Below are 15,355 nucleotides of genomic sequence, written 5' to 3' on the forward strand. Positions count from 1 at the left end.
AACAAAAAAAAAGGTTAACGGGTGACTTGATTACAGTCTAAGTACCTATATGGGGATCAAATCTTTAATAATAGGCTCTTCAATCTAGCAGAGAAAGGTCTAACACGATCCAATGGCTGGAAGTTGAAGCTAGACAAATTCTGACTGGAAATAAGGGGTACATTTTTGACAGTGAGGATAATTAAGCATGGGCACAACTTACCAAGGGTTGTGGTGGATTCTCATTCACTGACAATTTTTAAATCAAGGCTGAATGTTTTTCTAAAAAGCTCTGCTCTAGGAATTATTTTGGGGAAGTTCCATGACCAGTGCTACACAGCAAGTCAGACTAGATGATTGGAACCGTCCCTTCTGGCCTTGGAATCTATGAATTGTCTCGCAAGAACATGGGGTTCTCTCCACTTGGGCATTACAGCTAGTCTAATAACTCAGTATGACCCTAGTCCTGTCCACAAATCCATCCTGGATTCTGCAAATCCATTTGTCATTCCTAAGCATCAGCAGCACAGTTTATAGACTATCAAGGTGTTCACAAGCTGTCACTGACTATGCTATTTCTGGTGTGTAAATTAGTCACCTGGTGTGCAAGTCAGTCACCTAAGTCGCTTGATGTCAATTCCGCTTCCTGATTGGATGACTACAACTTTTTAAACAGGAGGAGAATTACATACTCACCGTGCATCTCGAAAAATGCACTTTTCTTAGCCCTTTCAGATGATTAGACTTTTAGCCTAAAATCTGAAGTTTTCAAAATCCAAACATTTTCATAAGTAAAGTGGTAGCAAGCTAGATATTCCCCAAAATAACCACCCTGACCCCATGAAGCAACAGCACATCCAAGGCTACACTTCTGTTCATGAAAATATTTACACAAAATTAATAAATCCGTGCAAAAATTAGCAGCAAAAAGACTGACCTCCATCCATCTAACCAAACCCAGAGAGCCAAATAAAAATGAATTCCCCACCTGTCTTACCAAACCCAACACTCCATAACAACCTGAGATTTCAACGATTTCCACCCTACCATCAACCTCAGCCTGGACCAGTCCACACAAGAGGTCCACTTCCTAGACACTACAATGCTAATAAGCAATGGTCACATAACCACCATCCTGTACCAGAAACCTACGGACTGCTATACCTAGATGCCTCCAGCTTTCATCCAGACCACATCATACAATCCATTGTCTACAGCCAAGCTCTAAATACCACATTTGCTCCGATCCCTCAGACAGAGATAAACACCTACAGAATCTCTATCAAGCATTCTTAAAACTGCAATACCCACCTGGTGAAGTGAAGAAACAGACAGAGCCAGAAGGGTACCGAGAAGTCACCTACTACAAGACAGGCCCAACAAAGAAAGTAACAGAATGCCACTAGCCATGACCTACAGCCCCCAACTAAAACCTCTTCAGCTCATCATCAAGGATCTACAACCTATCCTGAAGGATGATCCCTCACTGTCACAGACCTTGGGAAACAGGTGCCCAACCTGAAGCAAATACTCACCAGCAACTACACACCACACAACCCAGGAACTAAACCCTGCTACAAACCCCGGTGCCAACTCTGTCCACATATCTATTCAAGGGACACCATCATAGGACCTAACCACAACAGCCACACCATCCGGGGCTCGTTCACTTGCACATCTACTAATGTTATATATGCCATCATGTGCCAGCAATGCCCCTCTGCCATGTACATTGGCCAAACTGGACAGTCTCTACTCAAAAGAATAAATGGACACAAATCTGACATCAGGAATCATAACATTCAAAAAGCAGTATGAGAACACTTCAGTCTCTCTGGTCACTCAATAACAGACCTAAAAGTGGCAATTCTTCAACCAAAAAACTTCAAAAACAGACTCCAACATGAAGCTGCAGAACTGGAATTAATTTGCAAACTGGATATTCAGGCCTAATCTGATGGTAAAGACTGGGAGTGGTTGGGTCATTACAAAATCTAAACTTAATTTCCCCAATACTCATTTCTCCCTACTGTTACTCACACCTTCTTGTGAACTGTCTGTAATGGGCCACTCTCTTACCACTTCAAAAGAGATTTTTCCTCCCTTGGTATCCTGCTGTTAATTGATTTCTCTCGTTAGACTGACCTCACACTTGGTAAAGCAACCCCCATCCTTTCATGCATTTATACCTGCTCCTGTATTTTTCCCTTCATGCATCCGATGCAGTGGGTTCTAGCCCACAAAAGCTTATGCCCAAATAAATTTGTTAGTCTCTAAGGTGCCACAAGGACTCCTCATTGTTTTAACCTGAGAACAGGTGAGCTTTGTCGTGTGCCCTGCAGGCAAATCGGTCTCAGTTATTTTGGTCCCAGAGGAGGATGGGGAGCACCAGAGTCAAGAGTAATGTGAATGCCCTGTCAGCAGCCCTCTCCCTTTAAAGAGGTTTCTTCAGCTTAGGTGCCTATGGTGATTCCAGCTGTGGCAGCACTACAGGGTCATGGGAAACCAGGGGCTAAACCAACACCTTAATCTCCACCTGGAAATCAACATTCAGCCAGTGCATCAGTGTAACAGCGGAATAGCAGAAATGCACAGCAGAAAACAATGATTTTAAGATTACCTGACAGCATCTCAGCTTCCTGGGAAAATGGAGGCATTGCGCTATTTCAGGAAGGGAATCCCAGAATACCCTTGACAAACTATTGAAATGGGTAAGCCTGCTCCAAGAGATTGGAGAGAAACGTGCTGCTCTGCTGTTTCAGTTTTTTCACCTGTCTTTAGTGATTACAAATAAATCCTCCTCCTCTTCATCCTCCTCGAAGAGACTGGTCTTTTTCACAACATTAGCCGGATCGACTGCACTGCGAGGTTTTGCAGGTTCCCCCTTTCGGCTGTCTTCGGAAATAGATTTAGTCGGCTTGCTGACGTTCCAGTGGTCCTAAAAATAGTAATATAGGAATTATTCTCTTACAAGCCTATTTCCTGCAGGTCATTTCAGCCATTTCCTCACCTCTTCTACCTTAGTCGGCATACTAGAATCAGCGCTTGTTCCTTTGAAGACATGGGCTGTTCTTATATCTAGGCATTAAATACCAACACCAGTGCAACACAAGCCAGAAAATGATATTAACCTCCCACTGCACAAGCTTTCAGGACATAGGCCTGGCTCCCATTTAGCAGATGCTAAATGAGTTGCAGGTATAAATGAGTACTAGCATCTCGGAGATCTGCCCCTGTTATGCTGCCACAGAAGGGAGAAACTTGTTCTTTTTGAGCATTTGACCCATAACATTTTGACTATTAGACAGTTAGAGGAGTGCGGAAACACACACGATGCAAACACAACAAGGAGTCTGGTGGCACCTTAAAGACTAACAGCTTTATTTGGGCATAAACTTTCGTGGGTAAAAACCTCACTTCTTCGGATGCAGTGAGGTTTTTACCCATGAAAGCTTATGCCCAAATAAAGCTGTTAGTCTTTAAGGTGCCACCAGACTCCTTGTTGTTTTTGTAGATACAGACTAACACGGCTCCCCCTGATACTTGACACACTATGCAGTATCCTGAGATAATATCAGTAACAATGCTGCCTCATTTCCTGACTTCTAACTGTAATATTAAGGCAGTTTTTCCTCTTGGGTTAACAAAATAATTGACCATGCTAAATACAGTGTTAACTCTTAAATGGCCCAACTAGACTTATGTTCATGCCTCAATTGGAGGTGAATGTGCTGAGATGGGAAGAGAACAGTTAAATGTACACCTTTGCTGTTAAAACGGGTTGGCTGAAGACAGTTTTCTGAAAGGCTAGGTTAACAGAGCAATAGCATACCTGTCTCTTTCTGCGACAAAGCTATTTACATATCGACATTTTATCTAAGGGAGAAGTCAGAATTTAACTCAATATGGAATACTGCAGATCCCAGAAATATTTTCTCTATTTTCATGCTTACAGTGAGTCTCTTTATCCCTTTATGTTACAGGTGGTCTGCAGATGGAAGATCACTTCATAAAGTAGGAAAGGGATGCAGTATTAAAAAAATGACAAAGGCTTTTTTTAAATTCGGCCTTGCTTTACTTTCATATTAGATATTCATGTCTCATCTACCTTAAAAAAAACAACAACATTATAGGTTACCTGAAAAGCCAGTAGTTTTATGACAGTCACTAAAGCAGCAGTGAAATACAACAGGGTTCAAAAAAGAACTAGGTACAGTAACTCCTCACTTAAAGTCATCCCAGTTAACGTTGTTACGTTGCTGATCAATTAGGAAACATGCTCGTTTAAAGTTGTGCAATGCTCCCTTCTAATGTCGTTTGGCAGCCGCCTGCTTTATCCACTGCTTGCAGGAAGAGCAGCCCGTTGCAGCTAGCTGGTGGGGGCTTGGAACCAGAGTGGACCAGCAGCCCCATCAGCTCCCCCCTTCCCTAAGTTCCCTGTGCTGCAGCCACCCAGCAGGCTATCAATTGGCAGTTCAACTGTCCCTTCCCCCACTGTCCTTTGCTGCTCCTGCCCTCTGCCTTGGAGCTGCTCCCAGAGACTCCTGCTTGCTGTGCAGGGGGGGGAGAAAGATGGGGGCTAATGTCAGGGTGTCCCCCTCTCCCCTGCACCCCGCTTACCCCTTCTCCATATAGAGCAGGGAGGAAACATGGAGGGAGAGAGACAGAGAGAGCTTGGGGCAGCAGCTGCTGTCTCAACTTCCTGATCCACTTAAAAAGACAATGCACTTAAGAGTGGGTCAGCTTACTTGAAGGGGCAGTGTGCATCTCTCTTGCTCCCACACACAAGGGATGTGTGCCTGTCTGCTATGCTGTCTCCCCTCCCTCCTGTTCATGCTGCCTTGAGGAGAGGCTACATTAACAATGTGTTATCCCTTGAGGGCTCAGCCGAGTGCTAGTTCATCATTTAGCAGCAAGGCATTCCCTGGGAAATATCCTTCCCTCTTCCCCCTCTAACTTCACCACCTCAACCAAGCTTTACAATCATCATAGCTGTGAACAGTATTAAATTGTTTGTTTAAAATGTATACTCTGTGTATATCTATATAATATATTGTTTTTTGTCTGTTGAAAAAAAATTCCCTGGAACCTAACCCCCCCCCCCCCCCCCATTTACATTAATTCTTATGGGGAAATTGGATTCACTTAACATAATTTCGCTTAAAGTTGCATTTTTCAAGAACATAACTACAATGTTAAGCGAGGAGTTACTGTAAGTTCATGGAGAATAGGTCCATCAATGGCTATTAGCCAGGATGGGCAGGGATGGTGTCCCTAGCCTCTGTTTGCCAGAAGCTGGGAATGGGCGACAGGGGATGGATGACTTGATGATTACCTGTTCTGTTCATTCCCTCTGGGGCACCTGGCATTGGTCACTGTTGGAAGACAGGATACTGGGCTAGATGGACATTTGGTCTGACCCAGTATGACCGTTCTTATGATTAATTAAGCAGGAATGTGAGTTTTAAATCACACAGTAAAGTTCCTTTCAAGTGGGTCATGCTGACACTTTGTTAACTCAAGTACTTGGCTGCAAACCTTGATTAAGGATTCAACAACCTCCAACTCTTTGATTAGGGGCTGGGAGAGCTCCCAAGCCCTGTACCCGAGTCATCCAACTAGCGCTTCCAACAGAGACAGGTCAAATCTTGTTTTCTAATTCCCCCATATTTCTAAATAAACCCTGATTACTACTAATGTGTATAAAAAGGGCCTGAAAGTTTTGGGGTAAAGGAGTTCATGCTCTTTTTTCCTCTTTTGTAGGTCAGCTCTAAGTCACCCTTCTTGGCAGGAGGCTGCTGTGCCATTTTCTGTTAGACACTTATAGCCTACCTCCAGCAAATTTTCCCTGCCATGGTACTTCTGCCAGCCAGTCCCATGGTGCATGCAGCTAAAGAGAACATAGAGCTCTCCCCAGCCCCACAGATATACTACAACAGCTGGAAGGAGCATTGTCTGTAGACACAGCCCAAGCACTTAACAGTCCACACTCGAGTGCATCGGAGCGAATGCTCTATTGAACATTTCACCTTTTGGAGAGCTGTAACCCCAATACCCCCCTTTAAAATGCATCTCGCTCTACAGTACCTCCTCATCACTGCTGAACAACGAGCCAGAGGCTTTTTTGAGGAGCTCCGATTGTTTTGCCTTCTCCTGGGGTGGTTTTGACTGTTGCTTCTTAGCAGGTGCAGTACCAAACAGATCCTAAAAATATTAAAGCCAAGAAAGGTAACTTTGCCTGGTACTTGGTGTGCATCAGCACTCAGGTTCCTATCAACATCTGTTTCTTGGCTGAACTACATTCAACTGGTTAAGGAAATATAAATACTTCCACCAAAACCTATTCAAAGGACAACAGCTTCAGATACCATAGAGCGAACGGTTCTCAGCCAAGGCATCCACAGATGTTTAGTAGAGAAGTTACACACCAAAAGCCTGTAAGTATCAACGCTTTCAACAACCTGACAAGCTAGGATAAGAACCTGGTCCTGCAATGGGATCGGCTAGCCAGGACTCCCACCCCGTCTCCCTAAAGTCAATTTTCCCATTGCAGGCTTTGGCTTTATTCTGTAACTTCTGTTTCAGCTGGGGACTTCCAATTTGTAACGTGATTAAGAACTACATCTACCAGGCTTTTAAACCTAGGATGTGAAAAGGATATTTTAAAGACCACACCCTCACTTTGAAAGAGGTTCTCTACTGACTGCAGCTTGCACGTACGCTTTCCATCATTGTTTATTTTGCACTGTCATTTATTTTCTGTCCTCATGTTGGACACAGCCCTTGTCTCGCATCTACAGTAGCTGGCTTTGTAGCTGTAAATCACCACAGTTGCTAACAGGACTCAGGGCTTATCTACACTACCACTTAAGTCCATGTAAATAATGTCACCCAAGGATGTGGAAAAGCCACCCCCCGAGCAACATAAGTTACATTGACTTAAAGCGGTGTCTAAACCATGCTGTGTCAGGAGGAGATGCTCTCCCACCGACATAGCTTCCGCCTCTCGTTGAGGTGGAGTAATTATGCCGACAGGAGAGCACTCTCCCATGGGCATAGCGCGTCTTCAGCAATGTGCTACAGCTGCACTGATGTAGCATGGTAGTGTAGATTAGCCCTCCGGCACGTTAGATAACATGTCATCTTAGCTTTGTCATGCTAAAAGTGGTGGATCTGGGTGGTGGTAGTGGTGAATTATGGCTATATGAAGTTTGTTCGGGTAGACAAGGTCAGTGAAGAAGACAGCAAGAAGGTGGTGTAAGATGGCAAACATTACAAATCAATAAGACCACATGGATACTCAGTTTAGGCATGTGCACATCTTCCCGATTAGGATATTGTAACTGGCTGTCTATGGCAGAGCTTTAGGAGATACACTGTACTTTCATTTCAAAGAGCCTCACGAGATGGGAAGTTTTTCTGACAGTCAAAAGATGTATTCATATTTATTCTTTGAGAAAGAGAGAAACTACCCCCGGATCATTACTAGCTGATCCCCAACACCTCTCTGACCCTGGCCTCAGAGGAAATTTCTCCATCACAGGGACAGATATACCACCATATGTTGAACAGCTCATTACTGCAGTTCAAGTCTTCCCAGCCACAACCCACTGCTCAGCAGCTCTGCTGTAGCCTAGCAAACCACTACAAACAGCTGTCATCTCTGCAGACTAGGGATGGAGGAGGGACTCTTTCCAACAGAACAGGAAAGCAAATACAAAGCACTGTTGCATCTGGGAAAGAGACCAGGATCCTGATCTGCAACAGTCGTGTGGCCTACTGTACATGTAAAAAGACACCTGGTGAACGCGGTACTTGTCCATGTACAAGACTCTTATGAAGTGGGATCAAAACAGAATCCCTTAAAAGTTTTTCCAGTTGAACTTTGATTCCTGGTTAGAAACTTTGCAAAAAACCCAAAATCAGGAATGCCCAGTAGAATGGTTTGCTAAGCAATGGGGAGCTTCTGCTAACGGTCCCAGATGGGAAGAGCTGGGAGCTGGAGGCAAGGTGCTCTCAGAGGACGGCTCTGGAATTTGCATAAGTCACAGGCCTGCCACAATCTGCTGACACCTCATCACAGTCAGGGTATGATTGTGGGGCAGGCTAGTTTACTCTGGGGGCTGGGTGTCCAAAGATGGATTGTAAGCTCTTGAAAAGCAGAGGAGATGCTTCCCTGTGTGTTTGTACAGCGCCTAGGATGGGGGCTTTTGGGCAGTACCACAAGACACACTAAATTAAGAATACCGTGAACCTGTCCATAGTTATTACCCACTAGAAAGGCAGCATATCTTGGAGAATAGGGCACCAGCTCCACCACTGACCAAGTAACCCTGAGCAAATCACCTCAGCTCTCAGCTTCCCCATCTCCAAAGTGGAGGATACAGACTCTGCTTTAGCTCCAGGGATGAAGAGGACTAGAAGAGTACAAAGTAATAAATCAAAGATTGCAGTTGTCTGTACCCCTTCTCAAGCAACCATTACGCTCAATCTGTTACAGGAGGAGATATGCTGCCAAGTTTTACATGGCACTAAAACCTGGCATGTGAACAGTGACCCTTTTAACAGCTTTACCTTGCTCACAGAGCCGAGGAGTGGGCTACAGAGAAAGTGCGACCAGTGATGGGGAGGCACTTACCTCTTCATCCTCGTCGTCAAAGAGGGAGAGTGGGGTTTTTGTGACTGACTTGCTAGGCGGCAGAGATGTGCTCTTTGACTTCCCCATTTGACTCGATGAAAACAAGTCCTGCTAGAACCAAACACAGTCACTTAGCAAGACAGGTTGAGATGAGAGAAACAGGGTTTAAGAACTTGGAAATACAATATGCACTTTGCATTTATTCAAAAAGTGACTGTTTGGTGTACTACTGAAGAGGAATAAGATGGCTGATTCTCACCATGCCTAAACCAGAGGCCACACTTTCACAGAAAAGATTTTGGGGCCCTACTGAATACACCTTCAGCCCGATTCAGAAATATTGAGTGCATGCAACTTCTCCTGGGAGTTCTCTGAAGCAGTTGCCAACTTTTACGCAGTAAATAAGCACCCCCACTTTCACAATAAGCCAAAAATCAAGCTAATCCCATTTCAAAACAAGGCCAAAAACAAGCCAATCCCTAAGAACCCCAACACTCAATGTGATTAGATCCCTCCGGCGTGCAGTTTGGGACTGTGGCGGGCCTGCTGTGCACCCCTGACTCTCTCTCTCGCCCCTGCTTGCCAGGAGCCGATCAAAAACAAACAAAAAAAGAAGCAACAAGCTACAAGCCAAAAACTAGCCAGCAAGCAGCTCACAAGCCAATTAACCCAAAAACAAGCCCAATTTCTGCATTTTTTCACAGGTTTGGCATGTCTGCTCTGAAGGCTCCAGGTCAGGTCCAAGCTGGGAAGCAAGAAGACAGGGACTGAAGAGCTCGCATTACCCCTGTACATATTGAAGCAAATCCAAGGGTCAGATGCTCTTTCCTGCCTTTTTACTTCATTTAACCTTCCATCTCACGCCTCTGTGTGCATGCAAAATAGAATTTTTAAAATTGGTGGAAAATGCTGGGAGAGAGAAACTGCTCCTGCTGGAGAGAGTGTTTTTTGGGGGAATCATACCAGAGATCCCATTCCTTGGAGGTAAGAAACGATTTGAGACATCTCTCAACAGGAATGGGTTTTAGGTAACGTGGCAGTAGAAATGCAGTCATGTTGCGGTCCAGGCCCCTTAGAATTCCATTTAGATCCAAGAGCATTTAGCACTTACTTCAGAATCTTCTTCATCAGAGAATAGGCCTCTTTGGTTTTTGGGAAGTATGTCATATAAAGACTTGGAGTCCTCAGTGGAAGATGGTTGACTCTTCAAAACAAGAACACATCAGCACCTATTTAAATCAATGCAACCACACACTTTACATTCCTCTTTGGTAGCTCTGCTGGTAGCTGGCCTGCTAAGTGTCCCAACTGTTGAAAAGGGATGGCTAAAACCTAGGAAATTCTGATCCAGACACTAGAGAACTATGACCCACATAGTTTTGAAAACAGATCTTTCTGCAGAGCCTCAGCTGCATAAGGATGATTTTAAGTGCTGGTCATAGATTTTTTTGCATATAACTCCCATTGACTTCAACAGGAGGCACTTATAGGGATTCCATGGCACTGCTTGGCTATATTTTCCTGGATAAGCCCCTGTAGAGACAAGAGAAATGAACTAGCCAATGGGAGAGTACTACAACCCTAAGTTAATAAGTACACCTCTACCCTGATATAATGCAGTCCGATATAACACGAATTCGGATATAACGCGGTAAAGCAGCACTCCGGGAGATGGGGCTGCTTTACCTCGCTATAGCCGAATTCGCGTTACCGCAAGCAGTTCCTCTGCCCCCCCTCCCCGTTACTTGCTGCGGCCCTCCCCGGGGCCCCCCCGCCGCAGCTCACCTCAGCTTCACCTCCTCCCATGAGCACACTGCAGCGCCACTTCTCCCCCCATTCCTCCCAGGCTTGCCACGCCAATCAGCTGTTTAGCGCGGCAAGCCTGGGAGGGAGGAGAAGCGCTCGTGGGAGGAGGCAACGGCGGAGTGGAGGTGAGCTGGGGTGGGGAGCAGTTCCTCTGCCCTGCCCCTTACTTGCTGCGGCCCCCCTGCCCCAGCTCACCTCTGCCTCCGCCTCCTCCCACGAGCGTGCCGCTCAGCTCTGCTTCTCCTCCCTCCCAGGCTTGCCGCGCAAAACAGCTGATTGGGGGGGAGGGTGGGAAAACCGGAGCTGCGGCGCGCTCGTGGGAGGAGATGGAGCGGAGGCGAGCTGGGGGGGGGGGGCCCACAGCAAGTAACGGGGGTGCAGAGGAACCACTCCAGCTCATCTCCGCCTCCTCCCCTGAGCGCGCCGCTGCCGCGCTGCCCCCCCCCCCCATTCCAGGCTTGCCAGGCCAAACAGCTGAGGGGGGAGGGGATAGAAACTGGGGCGGGGAGCGGTAAAAGCAGTTCCTCTCCCTACCCTGATGTAACGTGGTCTCACCTATAACACGGTGAGATTTTTTGGCTCCCGAGGACAGTGTTATATCGGGGTAGAGGAGTACCAAGTATGAAACATTTCACCAGAAGTTTACCCTTTTAAACAAATATTTAAGTCAATCTTGCTAAATTTCTAAACAAAACATTGTTTAGAGACAAAAAAGTGTCAAAATGATCCATTTTGACTTTTGAAAATTTATTTTCCCCATTTTTAGTCAGCCAAAACTATTAGCCAAGCTTGACCTGAATTCATGAATTGCTTCGGTCGACCTGAAACTGCATTTTTCAGCAAATAAACTACTCAGCCAGGAAATTCCTCCCAGCTCTACTTCACAGCCAGTTTCTGCCAGCTGCTACAGAGCAAGAGGAGGAACAAGAGAGGCACATGACAGAGGAGACCAACTCCAGCCTTGGTAAGACTCCCCGAGACCAACCCTGCAGCACAGGAAACCTCTGGCAGGAATCCCAGAAAGACAAAGAGCTGCAGAAGGCATACAGGCAACCCCCAGAGCTAGCTGGGGAGGAATCTGGAAACTAAGCATCACGTTCATAGAGACAAACAACATTCCTGTTATTCTGTGGGATGGACTCCAGCAGCGTTAGAGCCAGAGTGGCCTAACTATTCCTCTCAGATCAGTTCTTTGCGCACAATGGAAAAATCCACTTCTAACGTTACCTTTTTCCCTCCCATGGATTCTTTACGCCCTTCAGCTGCCTTAATGACAGCTGCAGGAACAACTTCAGGCTTTTTCTTGAATAAGTCGCCATCATCATTGTCAAAGAAATCAGCAGTGGATTTGACTTTGTTAAAAAAAAAAGAAATAAAATACACATTTATATTGGGGAATGTTTTCTGTTGGAAGAGACCAGCTATCACTGATCACAAGAGAGGTTGTGACATTCTAGAAGGAGTACAGTCTCGTCTGTAGAGAGCAGAATGACAGCAATGAGCAACAGAAGTCTTTTTTTTTTTTTTTAAATGGGGGTGGGTGGGTTGGTTGGGCTAGCTCACAAGGTGAAGCGTCAGTTGGGTACAAAGGTCATTAGCCAAAACGTCAATGGGTGCTGCAGTTCTCCATCCTCCCCACACACCCTGAGTGTGCACTCCCATCTAGACGCATACAGCTCTTCTGAACTAAAATTAAATATCGCCTAACACTAAAAAGCCTCCCAGAAAAAAAAAAAACCTTAAGAGTGAATGGCCAACAGCTGCCAAGAAAGATCAGAGACATCACTGATGGTAACGTTCAGAGGGATCGGATACAGATGAGACAGTGGAACAGCTGAGGCAGAAATAACACCAGGTGCAGGGGGGATTTCAGGACCCGCAGGTCCCCATTGGCCCTAGTTTCTATGACCTTTTATAGTTTTCCAAACACACTTTACCCGATTTCAAATGTTTGTTAGTTGGTTCCACAAAAAAGTCGTCATCGTCATCAAACAGACTGACTTTCTCAGGCTGTTTGGGGCCTTTGTCTGCGCTCTGCTCCACGGGCTTCTTGTTTTCTTTCTCCACGAGAACAGAGGCTGAACTAAACACGTCATTCCCACCTGCGAGTCAGAATATGGAATAATTTGACTGAACACTGACTACAAAGTTTAAGAGCTATTTAGCCAGTGATTTTTGAACAGTGATTAAATTAATAGAATTCACGATCTACTTGCACAATTCCTGAATAGGAAGAGAGGACTAAATTCATCACCTCATTTGCTTGCAACAGACAGTCTAGCCAGCTCCAACACTGATAAAGTGTGCACTTGCTCCAGAGGAGCAAGATGGCATCTGACCTAACCCTGTGCCAAAGCCATCCCTGATGCATTAGTGAAAAGGTATGAGGGAATTCTGAGCTCATCTAGACAGTCTTAGAACCAGCCAGAATGGCATGATATAGGAAGAAATATATCCAATATATAAAAATAAGACTTTGGTGCAAACATGTTACCTCAGTTTGCTTTTGTTACTACACTTAAAATGTGCAACATGCTGTGCAGTTCAAAACTAAAAATACTTCCAGAAGCTCTTCCCCACACAGAGCAGCTTCCTAAGAGAAACTAAGGGGGCCAGGGAGTTCTGTAACTATTTCTTCTCTTTTTGATCATGAGGGAAAGAAGAAGTTTAAACGCCTCCTTCAAAACAAACTTAACATGCTAGCATGAAGAAACGGCACAATACTGTAAAGATCTAGCCAACTTTTTAAATGCAGCTCAGACTACTGCTTGAAATAGGAATAGGACTGAACTGTATCCATACAATATCCGCCTTTATACATTCAGTATATGAATCACTGATACAAACAGACTCTTAAAAATAAAGCTATCCAAGATTATGGTAGTTTAGAAATGATACTTCCAATTTCACTGATATTCACGCTTTCTCGAATGCCTCCCACAGAAGCTTTATAATTGCACAGAACACAGTGAAATTCAGGCCTAGCATGTTCACAATTCATATGTTTGAGGCTGAACAGCCAATACAGCAGTGCTGCATTTTGATAATTTTTTTCTTTAAAACCATTGTACAGTAAAAGCTGGGTTATCTGCCATATTGGGGAAACTGGGGGTGCGGGTAAATGAAAAAAATTCCAGTCAATTAAGAGGGAGGGAGGGAGTTGGGGGCGGGGGTGGCAGGGCTGGGGCACAGGAGGTGGTGCAGGGTGCCGGATCCAGGCGGCGCTCACCTCAGGTGCCTCCCTGCAAGCAGCAACATATCCCTGTTGCTCCTAGGCAGAGGTGCGGCTAGGCAGCTCTGCGCGCTGCACTGCCCGCACAGCTCCCACTGGCCACAGTTCCCAGCCAATGGGAGCTGCGGAGCCAGCGCTTGGGGCAGCATGCAGAGCCACCTAGCCGTGCCTCCACCTAGGAGCAGCAGGGACATGTTGCCACTTCCGGGGAGCCACGCGGAGCCAGGTAGGGAGCCTGCCGGTCCCGCACCAACCCGACTATAAACTGGACTTTCAATGAAAATAAGAAATGCCAGCTTTATAGAGCTTTCCGGTTGGTAAAGTGCTGGATAACACAGCTTTTGTAGTGTGTTTTAAAGCAAGAGATCTGTTCCCTGTATGAAGCAGGTCACTGTCAATTGAACCATACCTGGGAAAAGAGAGACTGCGCCCGCAGGAACTTTCCGTAAAGCCTTTGTTGATGGCTCTGAAATTATGGAAAATACAAGACAAGACAATAACTTATAGATGCAAACATTTTGTACAATTAACGCCCCAAATACTGCAGTATAAGAAAAATGACGATTGTACTGAGCTTTCTCATTTTTGTTCAGGAGCCCAAATGTCTTCAAATCAATGTGCTTTAGACACATTCTCTGAATTTCTGTGGTTGTTTTTCCTCAACAAACAAAAAGTGAGTGCAGATGTTCCTTCCATGTTGCAAAACATGCCCATGAAACTAAAATGCCATGAATAAAAAATTCCTGTGTGGTTATTTACAAGAGCTTGTATCCACAAGTTATACATCATCATTTAAAACTCCCTTCTGTGCCCCTAAAACAATGACTATCACTTAGGAGCCTAAGGTGCATTTGAAAATTTAGTCTTTGGAGTTAGATGACTTCAGTAGGAGCAGCTGGGCACGCAGCACTTTTCAGAGTCAGGCTGCTCATATATGAATTTAGAAGCCTAAATTTAGGTATAAACATTTTCGAAAGACATTTGGCCATATTCCCCCCACGCTGCAAATTACTCCATACTGAAAAGCATTTGACTCTGCATCAAGTCCCTAATGGGAACGCCTCCCACCCAGCAACCTGATGGGGGCCATAAACTATAAAAAAAGTTACAGTGGAGAAACATTTAGCTTTTTAAAATCAAAGAAAAATGTAAATATTTCCGCACTGAGAACAGAAAACCTTGCGCTCTGTTGAGAATCTAGCAGAGTTAACTACTAGCTTCTTTTCTAGCTTATTAGTTTGCTATTTATCTAGGTTGGTTCAGATTACCCTTTGAGAGAGACAATTACCAACCACAGAGAATCTAGACACCTATAGTGCAACCGGAGACATGTGCTCCTTGTACAAATCAGTTCTTACCATCATTTATTGGGGCTCGCAGCTCTTTTTCTTTTGAGTCATCCCCTCTTGGTGCTTCAGCAAAAAGATCGTTCTGATTGAAGACAAAGACATACAACAGAAGAGAGTGTGAGAACTTGACCAACTGACTGCAAAGATACAGACTTGGGGCAACGGCAATGGAGAAGTTGAAATGTGTGCATTTCTGCAGGTTTCCATTTTTGTTCTGGGTTAGGAAAAAATTCTTCCCCTTTGCTTCACTTCCTCCTCTAAGGGCTTGGCCACCCAAACTTGCATCAATTTAGTTAAGCCAGTGTAAAACTTTTATGGACACTTATTTTCGTGTAAGAGCAGCTTTATTCC

General features: G+C 45.0%; 1 protein-coding gene across 27 annotated transcripts in view; it reads right to left on the minus strand.

Annotated features, from left to right (window-relative positions):
• The window catches only part of WASHC2C (WASH complex subunit 2C), a 96,680-nt gene that overhangs the window by 59,763 nt on the left and 21,562 nt on the right, over positions 1–15,355 (minus strand). For 8 of the 27 annotated variants that reach the window (XM_065553328.1, XM_065553323.1, XM_065553313.1 and 5 more), the window contains 8 exons: positions 15,014–15,086; positions 14,065–14,121; positions 12,361–12,525; positions 11,651–11,775; positions 9,729–9,821; positions 8,618–8,725; positions 6,067–6,183; positions 2,751–2,917 (listed from right to left, as the gene is read on the minus strand). In XM_065553328.1, the coding sequence (XP_065409400.1) occupies positions 2,751–2,917; positions 6,067–6,183; positions 8,618–8,725; positions 9,729–9,821; positions 11,651–11,775; positions 12,361–12,525; positions 14,065–14,121; positions 15,014–15,086 (905 nt within the window). Of the gene's footprint in view, positions 1–2,750; positions 2,918–6,066; positions 6,184–8,617; positions 8,729–9,728; positions 9,822–11,650; positions 11,776–12,360; positions 12,526–14,064; positions 14,122–15,013; positions 15,087–15,355 lie in introns of all 27 variants that reach the window. The other 19 variants (XM_065553326.1, XM_065553322.1, XM_065553312.1 and 16 more) reach the window with 3 other exon arrangements.

Source organism: Chrysemys picta, chromosome 7 (assembly GCF_011386835.1).
Source record: "Chrysemys picta bellii isolate R12L10 chromosome 7, ASM1138683v2, whole genome shotgun sequence".
Classification (NCBI taxonomy): domain Eukaryota; kingdom Metazoa; phylum Chordata; order Testudines; family Emydidae; genus Chrysemys; species Chrysemys picta.